This window comes from Scophthalmus maximus, chromosome 14 (assembly GCF_022379125.1).
Source record: "Scophthalmus maximus strain ysfricsl-2021 chromosome 14, ASM2237912v1, whole genome shotgun sequence".
Classification (NCBI taxonomy): Eukaryota; Metazoa; Chordata; class Actinopteri; order Pleuronectiformes; family Scophthalmidae; genus Scophthalmus; species Scophthalmus maximus.
This window is the reverse complement of record NC_061528.1, coordinates 13,347,456-13,360,630: the sequence shown is the minus strand read 5'-3', so window position 1 is coordinate 13,360,630 and position 13,175 is coordinate 13,347,456. Positions and strand designations below refer to the sequence as shown.

The following is a 13,175-nucleotide window of genomic DNA, read 5'->3' as shown; positions in this document are numbered from 1 at the left end:
TGTCCATAAATAGATAAAAGAAAATAGCCATCAATCTCCTGCCAAAATGTGACACCACATTAAATAAATGCAGCATATTCATGCAGAGGAGAGATCTGTTTATTTAGTTTGTGAAAGCCACAAGGGGAGAGGTTTATATCAATGAAGAGGCAAATCAAGTGAAAAATAAAGAAATTATAAAGGGTCTTAACTGGGGATGAGACGATACCACTTACCACTGAGACACCCTGACAGAAAAGTGAGAAGGCCACGCTGTATGCAGCTCTCTCACCATCTTCACTGTTAAAAAACAGATGGCTCTCAAACCTATGCCCAAAATTAACACTGAGGCAAGCATTCCACACAGAGTGAATTGTGACTGATTGTAGCCAATCCATTCAAAGCATGTAGACATCTTGTAATGTTGCGGCCCCTACACCTTTACCGACAACAGCAACGAGAGCGAATTGCATCCTGTGCGGTCCCACTATAAATCTAGGTGTGCCCCTGCACACATGCTTACTGGCTGATCCATGGACGGAGCACTTCCTGCAGAGGGCCACATGAAATACTGACACCATGTCAGGCACAGTATCAGGGTACATTTATGTCTGCACTGTAATGAAGTTGATTCACAGAGAATCAGACAGGATTTATTACTGGGTTGTCTACATGTTGTCTTGTATGATGCCTGTGCGTGCGTGCGTGCGTGCGTGTGTGTGTGTGTGAGAGAGTGTGTGCGCGTGTGTGTGAGAGAGTGTGTGCGCGTGCGAACTCCTGGAGAGTCTGTAGCCTCTGGAGACAGACAGGCTGTGAAGAGAATCCAATATGTTCCATAATGAAAGCTCTCAGGGGGAATTGCAACACTGCTTAGTGGGCTTTGTACAGTCCATTCAATCACAGGCTGCCAACATCCCGGGATTTAGAGGCAGCCGCCCTCACCACCGGCCCTCTGAGTAAAAGAGATAGCGATGACAAAACGGTGGGAACGAGAGCAAGTTTTGGAGCTTTGGCGTTACACTTTGCAGTCATTTCAAATAATAACAGTGAGTCTGACTGCATCAGGTGATTGGATGTGAATGGTTGAAACTGTTGCGCAACATGTAACCATCTGCTCTAGTGAGACGTCCGAGGCATGCCTCATCTTTGTTGGAGGTCGTTCAGCTTAGTTGCTGTGACAACTGGTTCACTAACCTAGGACGACTCTAACAGAAGAGAACACTGTGTTCATGACATCAAATGTGAAAAAAAAGAAAGAAAACGTAGTTCTGGTCACAGCCAGTTCTTAAACCTCTGTCTTTGGGGGGGGGGGGGGGGGGGGTTTACGTCAGCACATATTAAAAACAGCTACACAGAGAGGTGTATCTGTAGATAGTAAAGTTGGTTCGCTTCTGCTGTGGTGTTGTGGTAAAGACTGATGCATTGTCAAATGGAGCCTTCACTTCTATTTTCCGCGACGCGTCAGTCAATCGATTTACCTAAAGATAATTTACATTCATCTGTGCCGATCATCCCTCATAACAGGTAAAAATCCATACACTTTGTCAAAGGGGGCTGGCATGTGAGAGTGAGAAGAGAGGCAGTGACAGATTGTTTCGATCCCACTCTATTACCATCTTAAGGCAAGTGATTTGACTTTGCACGGGGCAAAGGCGCTAATGCCGATCTCGTTATTGGATTTCCTATGATAATGCCATAAAATGTCATCAGCTGGAAAAGGGATGCATCTATCATGCACGAGCAAGTGTCAGAAGTAATGACACTTGATTCTCGGAGCTCCTGTGCGATTTTCATGCAAGTGTGTGTGTGTGTGTTCATGTGTGTATGCGAGAGAGAAAGAGAGACAGAAATCAGCTTTTGATGAAAAAGAAAATGGCCGGGGGAACAGAGGTTGTGGCGTTAAGAGTGAAACTACTGTCGGACTCCTTGCTCTTTCTAACCTGCGGGCACAATCGGCTGAATGGCGAGAGATGCCTGCAGCCCGGCCTCGTCTGGGAGGAATGAAGATGTCACGCTGTGACTACGGGCTACACAACACTCCCATGTCTCTGGCTGAACTGCTCGAGAGCGGGCTGGCATTTGAAGCAACGATGTGTAGAGGGCCCTCCGAACTGTGTGGGCTGAATTGAAGTAGCACTGGATCCCAACTACTGTGGAGGGGGGTAAAGACAGATGGCCACAATCACACTTTGGAAGAAACATGAAATCACTTATTTGCACCTTAAATTCACACACTTCTTGCTGTATTCCTGCAAAACAAAAAACAAACAAAAGCAAGTGTACAATTTGTGAAAAAATGATGGGCCATTTTGATAATAGGAATGACACTGAGAGCACGAATGCTGACATTGTGTAGCCCCTGTATATCCCAGTGGGATCCCATGGGAGGCTCTATTTTCCATTGGGGTCCCATTGGCAGTTTAATCACTTCATAATAACACAATACTAACAGCAATGTATACAACGAGAAACAATAACCACAATCCAGCTTTAAATATTGACTGATCTTTATTCATATTGAATTAAAAATATAGTTTTGACAGATTCATGTAACAAAAGAGAGGGATTATTTAATTGTTCTCGTTTGGGAACTGTGTCAATTAACCAGTGAAAAGAAACTTTTAAAACTGGTAATATGTGACAAGGTATTGTCTATAAAACGTATTTCTCAATCATTCTGATGAAACAATTATGACTTCTTTTTTTTAAATGACAGAACATACCTTCTTCCAAACGTCAATGTACTTTTCAACAGGTTCAATGACTTTTGACGAGCTTGTTAAACATTACCTCTTTACGCTGTATATGTAAATCCTGGATATTTTAAAACAACACGATTGCCACCGACACCATCAAATGCAATGCCACGCTTTTATAATGGTGAGTGTAAACAGGATGTAGTATTCTGAAGGTGATAGGCAATATATTAAAAAAATGATGACAACATTTAAGTAATCCAAAGTTGATACTGTTCAAAATCCTAAATACTGAAAATGAAAATGCAGAATTCACAAAACCTTTATTCATCTGAATCAATTCCTGTATAAAGAACACAAGTTGTGCTTGAGTGCCTCGCAATTGTAATATGTAGAACAACCGACAGTTTACTCCAATCAAATTGTGCATCCATATTTGCTTCAGTGCCAGAATGCAAATAACTCACCTCGATGATTTTGGTGCCAGTCCTTATGTCATGTATTAGGCAAAGTGACAAATGGGCCAAACTTCCCAAACATCCAGTCAAGATGCCAATAATTGACAACATTAGCTTCCTGTAAAACTGTTACTTCTAGAAAAGAGTGAACATTAAAATCCTGATGAAGTCAAAGAAGTAGCAACCAACCTCTCTGTACAATCATTTATCATTGATTTCAGCCCATACAACCTGTCAGTTTCTCAAATGTATAAATCACTCAGCCCTGCAACATCATATTTTCAGACCATTCAATCTGTATTGCCATAAATAGATGAAGAGCTGAGTATCATCTGAAAGTAAAACATCGACTGTGCTCAGTGGAAATAGGACATTAAACTACTCAAAAAAATAAAACATAGGTCCTCGGAACTCAGAGTGACACTGGTGGCTTAATACATTTTTTTTTTTAAAGGAAATGACTGAGAGAAAAGGAGGATTAAATATTGAATATTCATTAGTTTTGCAATAGCATCTTAAGAGTGTACAAAATCTTAAAAAAGAAAATCACAAGAGGTGAATAATACTGAGAGAAGCATGGAGGGTAGTGTGGGCATTTTATACCCAGTAAAAGAAAAAAAAAGTAATTCACGCCTATAAAAGTGAGCAACAGCAGAGATTGAATCACAAAATCCACCAATTTGTGCTGAAAACACAATCACACGATCACAGGGGAAATGATAGTGTGGGGGTGACAAGAGACCCTGCAGGCGTCTTTAAAGTCAGAGTTCACTCTTCAAATTACATTTACAGAATATATATATGTATATATATATATACTGTATATATATTTATATACTGTACACACAGGAAAGATATTTCCAAGAGAAAAAAAATTAAGATAGAATAGACACTAAAAATGCAAAGATGCAAAGAGAAATAATAACAAACAAAAAATACCTTCAGCTGGAAAAAAGAAGCATCATTGTTCTATTTACAGAAACACTGGTCACTTTTTTTTAAACCTACCTATAAAAATAGTATCCACTTTTCATTGTATTTTTTCATTTTTTTCTAAACAATGGTAAAACTGTTGAGCAACCCATTATCTGAATGTCGTTGTCATTTGGTTGAAAGACAATTATCATTTCCAATTTACAGTTTTGACATAATTTCAATACATAGTGATCTGTGCTTACTCAACCTCTGTCATGTTTCCCTTCATGGCATAGCAGAATATACACATTAGTAATAGTAAAATCAGAATATGCCAGTCATACACAGTTTGATCCCATCACAATGGCAGAATATGTGTTTGTCAGCTGCTTTATGTATGATTGGTTTGATAATGCATCGTACCAAACACTTTACTGGTGGGTAGAAGGTCTCATATATGTAAGCCATGTTACAGTAAGACCACAGATGGATGGAATTTGATTATGCCGTGAAAACATGTCCACATGATCTGAATAATGAAATCATGGAAAAAAAGAGATATAGAGCAAAGACTATAAATACAATCACTCTGTTCCAGTCTAGGGGCTGGACCCTCCTACAGTAAGTCCTCAGTTCTGTCGGGACATGTCTTAATGTTCCAGGCGAGGCCTGTCCAATTTCAGAGTTTCTCACAGACTGTGACTGAATAGTCTCCCTTTGTTTTAGAGAACACAACTGGTTTGTCACTTGCAGTCATGGGATACTGAAATCCCACGACCAAATGTACACCAGTCAGTGTTAAACCTGTGTGGTCGAGTGATCCTTGTCAACTCATAAAATTGTGCTGACCATGCCATATGGACCAGATGTTTTCTTTTCTAATGGTCTATCAATGATAATCCTATCACATTAACTAACCAATGGAAAAGTCCTTGCAAGGTGTAAAACGGGGGAACACAGCTACTGTATGAACTTCACTGTTCCTGTAGACTGACCGTGGTAATCACAGCGGGTTAGAAGTTGATGTTATTTGTATAATATTTGAATTGCCAGATGTCATCACATAAACTGGGAAATGTTCAATTTGTACTGTTAAGTTAGAACACATCAGGACTTCAGTTCATACGAAGGGCAAAGATTCACCTCTTAAATTTGGACACCCCTAGTAATTGTATGAAGTTGATTAGAGACATGACAGTCGTAAAGGTGAAACCTTCAAACTGCATATCAAAAGAAGACCCTAAAGAAAAAAGACAAATGTAAAAAAGGAAACGTTACACACCATGTACAATACACATGATTACATATGTTTAAAACACACTACAAAAAGGGAGATGCAAAAACATTAACGGGACTTGTACTACGAGGCCTATTTCTTGGTTGAGCAGTCAGTAATGAGAGGTTTTCAATATCTACTGTACTGAGGCTTTTACGCAGTAACATATCTTTTCACATGTTATTATGACTTACGTTGACATTTGACCACCATCATTTTGCCCTTCCAGATTGTTCTGGTTTTTGCCCATATCCAGTCCAAACATAGCTGCTCTTTCGGTTTTCAGTGCGTCAGCTGCAGAACAGTGTTTGCTACATACAATCCCACAGTCACGTCTGAGGACAAGGAAAGAATGGCAGTCGGCTCCGGTCTCCTCTGCCAGTTACAGTGTACCTGCACCTTCTCCCCTGCTAGCTTTTGTAACATTGATGTATTGCTCTTGTAACATTTCTGGAATGCTAATGCCTTAGTTTTAAACTTGCTGCAGTATTACAGCCTATTGCCTGTCTTTCAGGGTTTTCTCAGCCGGTGCACTCGGCGAGATGTTGGGTAACATGATTTCCCCACAGAACAAGTGAAAAGTGGATGAATTAGCATTCAGAAAGCTAAAAGCCCCTTGTGATGCCCGCTGGCTGACAGCGCCAGCAGGTTTTCTCCTCCAGAAGATTGGCTTTATTTTTCCACTGAGATCCATTACAGACCCTTTTGGTGACTCTCCACTGCTGTCATTGCACTTAAACACATGGCCATACAGTAGTCTGCAAGCACTACAACTAATACTTTGTGGGAGATGGTAAAAATAGACTTACATAGCTGTCTCTCCACTCCTAAAAACAGAGGAGGACACATTCATCGCACGCAGTAACACAAAGAATGCGTGCATACAGTAAGTGTAAGCCTAAACAAGAAAATCTTAACTCAGCAGAACAGTCAACCTCTCTGAAAGTGTGATCTAGCACAGCTAAATGAGGTTAGGAAGAGAGCAATGTCAATGTCTAAATGATACTTAACACAATGCTGGCGTGACGGATGGCCATTTAAACCCACCTATAAAATTCAACGTTTGTTTTTTTTGAGTTGCAAATTTCATTACTGCATCTACTGTGGTATTATGGCACTAATCTGTCTTCCGTTATACTTTAGTTTCAATTGGTCTGACATCCCTTTATCATGTGGCAACTTATGCCTCAGCTGGAGCTCAGCTGGATGATTATTATTCCCCATAAAAACCTGAGAGGGATTGAGAACACCGTGCCAGGGCAACATCTGTGTTTTGGTATGGAAGTCATCAGCACTGCTGGTCTGAATCTGTCCTCTACTCGGTATTTTCAATGTAGACGCACTAGGTCATGTACAACAGTGGTTGAGTATTTGTATGTCAGCACTTAAATAGGCATCAGTTGGTCTCCGAGTTTCATGCCCTTGTCGCCAATTACTAAATCATCTATCAAGGTATTTTTGGATTCATGTTGCAACGTCACTTTATCTGTATTATACACTAGAGGTGAGGGGTTTTAAAGACGTGGACACTTAGGAAAACGGGGCGAATCAGTAGATGACATCACGTTGCATTTTGGGAAATGTAGCATCCAGTGATTGCGGATTTCTATGAAATGCAATACTAAATAAATAGCGTCCGTAAACTACAGATTTTTTTTAAGTAGATATCTAACTTGCCATAAATGGTATAGAAAACCTGACTTTCTAGCCTCTTACAGTGTACATCATCATATAGCCCAGCTCTATTAGTATTGTGATATTGATCAGAGGGTATGGCTATGACCTTTGGTTGGTAAAATGCCAAATGAAAGAGATGACATGAGAAGGACCCCAATGCAGTGGAAACTATGGTCTCACTGCAAATTATAGTTGCAACATTGTGAACAAAATTTTTAATGAACTGCCACAAGGAGCAGGGATAACTGCAAAGTCATTTGGCTGAGCCAGAGCATTAAGTGCTATTAAATGATCAACCTCGGCCTAAATTAGATCCAAAGTCATTTGATGACAGATGCTTGTGGTCTCCATCAGAGCTTACTGCGTCAGTGTCGTCTGGCAGTATTGTATGAGTAGAGAACGTTAGCCACCAGTGATGTAATGTCTAACCATTAAATGTCAATAACCAGTAAATGTCAAATACCAGTGCAAACAAAGTGTCCCATTTTCTCATAGTGCTCCAGAGTAAAAATGTGGAGGAATCCTCTTTAGACAGCTTTGACAGTCTCTCCTCGTATGCCACCTCCACCTTAGGCGACAGAGCGAGGTCCTGACGTCTTGACTCTGTGGCCAAAGACAACTTTCTGTTTCCCTGACTTAAAATGAACACAGAGGTGAAAAATAAATAAATATATATATATATATATATATATATATATCCTCATCTTTTGATGTACTTAAACATTTCCGGATGCCGCTCGGTCCACAGACTGTGGATTGTGTCTGAATGAACTGTAATTGGCATATTTACAGCTCTGCAGTTTGTAGCCTCTTTGCCATCTCCACTGTGCTCTGGTGGGTGTCTGTGCTGTTTACCCCGCACTTCATCAATCACATCCTCTGTAAGACAACGTGACAAAGTAAACAGATCCCTGATGCCTAAGAAGAAAGAAAAACAAAACATGCTTAACACTCTTCTTACTTTCCATGGGGGGCTGTTTGAATGTTCTCAACAATCACACTTCTCCTGTTAAAAAGAGTTGTCCATCCCCAGGCATCAGTTCCATTGAAACACAAGTCCTAGTGCAGCAGTTCCTATTGGTTGTGTCAGTCACGATGTTGCCTACAATGATCTTATTGAAGTCAATATTGAACTATTGAATGGTTTGCTGGCTCTTGGGACTGGATTGTTGTGGATGAAAGTAGAACGTGAGGGATCTCAGCGTCGGAAGTTATGGGTCATCTTCTGAAGCGATCAACCTTTTAGATCCCTCCCTAGCCATGGCAGTAATCTATACCATGTGATATCAAAGCTTTCCATAAGAATGTGATGACATTTACTTTCCTGTTGAACCTCTTTCTGCACTGCAGCACTGACTGCCATTACCGACACTGTCGTCCTGCGAGGGGTCATCTGAGTCTCTCCTCCAGAAGACGGATATTTTGAGTGGCAACAGGCTTTGTCTGTCTCTGTGCATGTATTCACTTATGAATTAATGTGTAGGTATTACTTGTGTGTCAAAGCTGCAGGCATGTTAACATGTTCTAGGTTGGATATGACTTGCGCATGATAAATGTTTGAATTCCATTACTGGTGCAGTAAAACAAGTCAAAGTAGCATCTGGGCAGGCATGCAAGCCACATCTGGGCTCTTAAGTATGACTGAAGGTTTGCTGGTAGGTCACGACATGAGTCCGTGCGCATGTGTCATTTGACAGATGGCACACAAGCAATAGCAATGTGTGCATACTGCAATATGTATCTCTAGCCATGTGGAAAATGAGGTAAAAGAACATGGTGAAATGGTGAATAGTAATTTATTGGTGTATAAAGAAAAGTGATCATAATCCGTGTATGGTCATGGCAATAATCCTCTCTTTGGGCTTACCTCTGTGTGTTTCTCGCATCTTTCAATCTTTGATTGTGTTGTTTCTGTGCCTCGCGATTACTAAAATTGCCAAGACAGTTTGCTCCAGAACAGAACCCACCTCAAAGAGATGTGTCTACTTGCTCTAGTGGCCAAGGATGGAGCTGAAAAAAATGTAGTGAGAGTCAAGTGAGGCCGTCAATGACTGTTATTGTGGAGTGAGAATAAAAGACTTGCAATCAGATATATCAGAGAGAACTGTTCAGGGCGGGTGCAAGGAGAGCCCAGGTTGACATGTACTGTAGGGAAACAAAAGGACTATTCACAGTCCGTTTATCTCAACCCTTATCCCTCCATCCATCCATTGTACGACAGGTGGGTCACTACACCACAGTGTTCCTCTGTCTGTATGGAGGGGGCGGCAACACATTGCCGGCTTTCATTGCAGCCTCGGACAAATATTCCTGGTTTTCGGCAACAGCAGGGCGAATGCGTCCGTTCTGCCGGTAGAAGAAGCGCGTGCTGCAGTCCTGCAGGTACTCAGGGTTGTGTAGTGTGGACTTTGGGGGGAGACTGTGCTGCCAGTACTCTGGATTGTCAAAAGTGGCCTTCTTGCCTTTCATGATGGTGCTGCTGGTGATGCCTGAGTGCAGAGCGTGTCCTGAATGCCCCGGATGCAGGGTGTGTGATGGATATGATGGGTGCGGGAGGTGGCCAGCAGGTATCCCGTATCCAACGGGTGAGACGGTGTGGCTTGATGTTGATGGGTTGACTGTCTGCGATACTGACTGGGCAGCGGAGGACCCGGGGCCAGAGATGGAGACTGCGCCAGCCGATGCGTTCTTGTCCCCGGGGTTGAGGAGGGTGTTCAGGTACAGTGGCTCGTTGACATACTCATCGCCGTGTGTGGACTGGCTCTTGTGGGCAGCAGCAGCAGCTCCAGCCAAGTGCAGGGTGTGGCAACCTGCTCCGTCAACCACTGCGTGGGCGTCACCATTCCTCCGACGTGTGACGAAGGGGTTTTCCTCCACAGGGTTGAGATAGTCTAGACACAAAAGGTGGAATAGTATGATTAGCTAAGATCTTTTTGTGTCCATTGAAGCCACTAAAGTCATATAATGCAACATGAAAATAATACACTAGAACAGCTGAATTCAACCGATAGATATCTGAGTGCAATATGTAAGGAAACACAAAGTATATAATTCACATCCCTTGGCTTTACACATTCAGTCGTTCTCAAATCTGTCAAATTAACCTGAGCTGTTCTTGTCTCTCATGGCAGTCATGTAACCGTCCTGGTCCTTGTCTCCTTTTGTTCCTCGTTCTGATAAAAGACCAGTTGGATCGGCACTGTATCGCTGTCCACTGCTGTCCTCCCCTCCACCTTGGGAAGGAGAAAAGAAAGAACAGAAGCAAGTAAGAAATCAAAAATATGGCACTTCACAAACCTTGTCGTCGTGAATAAAATGATCCCGTATACAGATGTGTTGCATCTAGAAAATCCTCTTAATATAAATATATATATATATATATATATATATATATTTATATTCTTCACAGATAAAAAAGAACTTTGCATCTGCAAAGCAATTCATTTTCTGTGTGCTATTTCGGTTTGATCTTGTGACTGCACTCCCAGACAGGGCTATGGCTACTGGCTGAATAGCACTCTGTATTTTTTCTGAGGATTTGATGATGATCTGAGATGCATTTTATTTTTATTTTTCAGCTGTTTTACAAAACATAGATCAATATCAGTGCCTCTACAGAGCCATCACTGGTATGGCGCACACTAAACCTTTCATTTTCCTTCTCACTGTGTGCCACCACTCTCCAAGTGTATTCATAATTATGGATTAATATGTGATTATTTAGGAGTAATTTATCCTTGTCCTAACCCAACAAATAAAGACAGCAGGTATAAATGTGCTGCTCAGTCGAGGAGAGATTGACCGACTTGTGTTACGATAACAACGACCCAGTGCCCTTGTCAGAACGTGTTTAGGAGCAGAAATCAGTTTATCAACTTGCATGTCTGATGTGTATGGCACATCAGTTTCGATGATTTGTGCTGTTGGCTAAGGCATTACCTGCGACCTGCCCTGACCTACATTCACATCCTGTGATTTAATCGAAAATGTTTACTTTTCTTTTTTGTCCTCACTACAGGAAACTAAACCAGATCCAAAATGAATGCACTACATCACAGAAAACAATTCCCGGCAGCTTATGTAGTTCATCGAGTGAAATATTCGTTATGATATCTGAAATATTTACTCTGGAGTTTGTGTGTGTGTGTGTGTGTCTGTTTGTGTGTGTGTGTGTGTGTGTGTGTGTGTGTGTGTGTGTGTGTGTGTGTGTGTGTGTGTGTGTGTGTGTGTGTGTGTGTGTGTGTGTGTGTGTGTGTGTGTGTGTGTGTGTGTGTGTGTGTGTGTGTGTGGGACCTATACAACATCTTGTCGTGTGTTCCAACAGACCTAAAAGCTGCTGCTAGATACAAGCTTAGTCAGATGTTATCATCTCCATTATCATCTACAAGAGTCACAGCACAACACTAATAAAGAAACGAAGCTCACTTTAAATTGGTTTTCATTAATGAGCTATGGCACAAATTATAAACCAACTGCTCAAACTAATATCCAACTAATGACTGAAAACATAACTCAACATCATCCATAAATTGGCAGTTTTTGTAAACGTTTCGTGAAACAACCCTTTTGTGTTTGTGTCTGTGGAACACACAAACACACACACACACACACACACACACACACACACACACACACACACAGATTACTACTGTAGTCAGTTTTGCGTAACTCCAGGAAAACACTCTGTTTTACCTTGTCCTCCAATGAGAGTTGAGCATGCCCCAAGGGTGCTCGACCGTGGGGAGGCCTGCTTCCTCAGGGTGCCATTGCAGCGAGGGTCGTCCTGGTGGCCACGGACAAATCCACCGCTAATCTGTCCCACTGAGGCCATGTCCTGTGGAGGGAGGCAGCTCCCAGACACGGGTGGAACAGAGATCACTCTGGGGAGGGTGGCAAGCATGTCCTCCATGCTGTAACTGGGGTCCTGGTAGCTGAACTGGTTCTAGGTAGGATGGGCGGAGGAGCGGGTTTATTTGGGACTGAGCTGCTGGAACGTGAGCCCGAATAACAAGAGTATAAATTTGCCCATGAGACCAATACAAGTAAGAGTTGGTCTCATGTTGTACAGTTGCGCAACAAACAAACAGATAAAATACAAATAGAAAATGAATAAAAGTACCATCCTACAAAAAAAGGTTGTGAATCACAAAATGTGGGATTCATCTGTAATATTTTAATGTGACAGGCAGGGGAGACAAACAGCAGAGCCAAACAATGATATGGCAGCATGACTGCCAAGGACAATTTAATTAAAAGGGTTTTAATTAAAAGGCTCCATGCAGCAAAGTCTGCAGCCATATCAGCCCTGCCCTGCTGTGTACATTTGTGTCTACGCTCATTGAAACATAAAAGGGGGGGGGGGGGGGGGGGGGGGGGGGGATTTAAAGAACCTCAATGGGAGCTTTTTTCTCATTTATCTTTGTTCCCCCTTTTTTTTTCCAGCAAGGGGTTGTGGATTTAGAAAAAGCCCCTTCTGCTATGATGTACAACAATGCAAGTGAAGATTTATGTGTAATTATGCGTAAACATTATATTCTGTTTTTTCACAATAATTACATTGGTGACAATCCACATTATTAATGTGGATCAATGTAACTGTATGAAATGATCATAATAATTCAGTTTCCATCATTATAGTAAAGCCCCAAAATCGGCGGAGGATAACTTTGCAAATATTTTCCAAATAAATACGATTTCACCCTTGTGAAATGTGCCAAACAGAACTGGAACAGAAGTCATTTCTCTCATTGGCATTCAGCGGACGTTTTTATTCTGACACCAACACAGGGGGATACTGGAATAAAAATGGCTGAGCTGCCTGGCTGTGTGACTGGTTTTTGCGATGGATTCAAGTCCAAAGAAAGACGGTGGACATTTGATCAGTTGAGGAACAGAGGGAATCTGGCTGTAAACGCCAGTTTTGAAGAAGGCAATTACTGCAGTTACACAATGGAGAAAGACCAAGGAAAACAGACAGAGAAAGAGGGGAGCAGGAGGAGGATGAGAGTGAAACTGAGAGTGGTGTGTGGGTTCAGCTTCAGCATCTCAGTCTTTTGTGGATGGACAGGGCAGTCCTGCAGCAGCTCGCGCACCGAGAAAAACCAATCCTCACACCTCTTTAGATACATTATAAATGATCTGAAAGACTTTCGATTGTCTCCTTCTTCATCGTGG

The 13,175-nt window shown here is 41.8% G+C and overlaps 1 protein-coding gene across 2 annotated transcripts in view; it reads right to left on the bottom strand.

The window, feature by feature from the left end:
- Nucleotides 1-2,468: 2,468 nt before the first annotated feature.
- LOC118282767 (receptor tyrosine-protein kinase erbB-4-like) overlaps nt 2,469-13,175 on the bottom strand; it is a 251,138-nt gene continuing 240,431 nt past the window's right edge. For both annotated transcript variants that reach the window (XM_035604147.2, XM_035604148.2), the window contains exons 26-28: nt 11,694-11,943; nt 10,106-10,234; nt 2,469-9,892 (exon numbers count right to left, since the gene is read on the bottom strand). In XM_035604147.2, the coding sequence (XP_035460040.2) occupies nt 9,231-9,892; nt 10,106-10,234; nt 11,694-11,943 (1,041 nt within the window). In that variant the 3' untranslated portion in view covers nt 2,469-9,230. The remainder of the gene's footprint in view (nt 9,893-10,105; nt 10,235-11,693; nt 11,944-13,175) is intronic.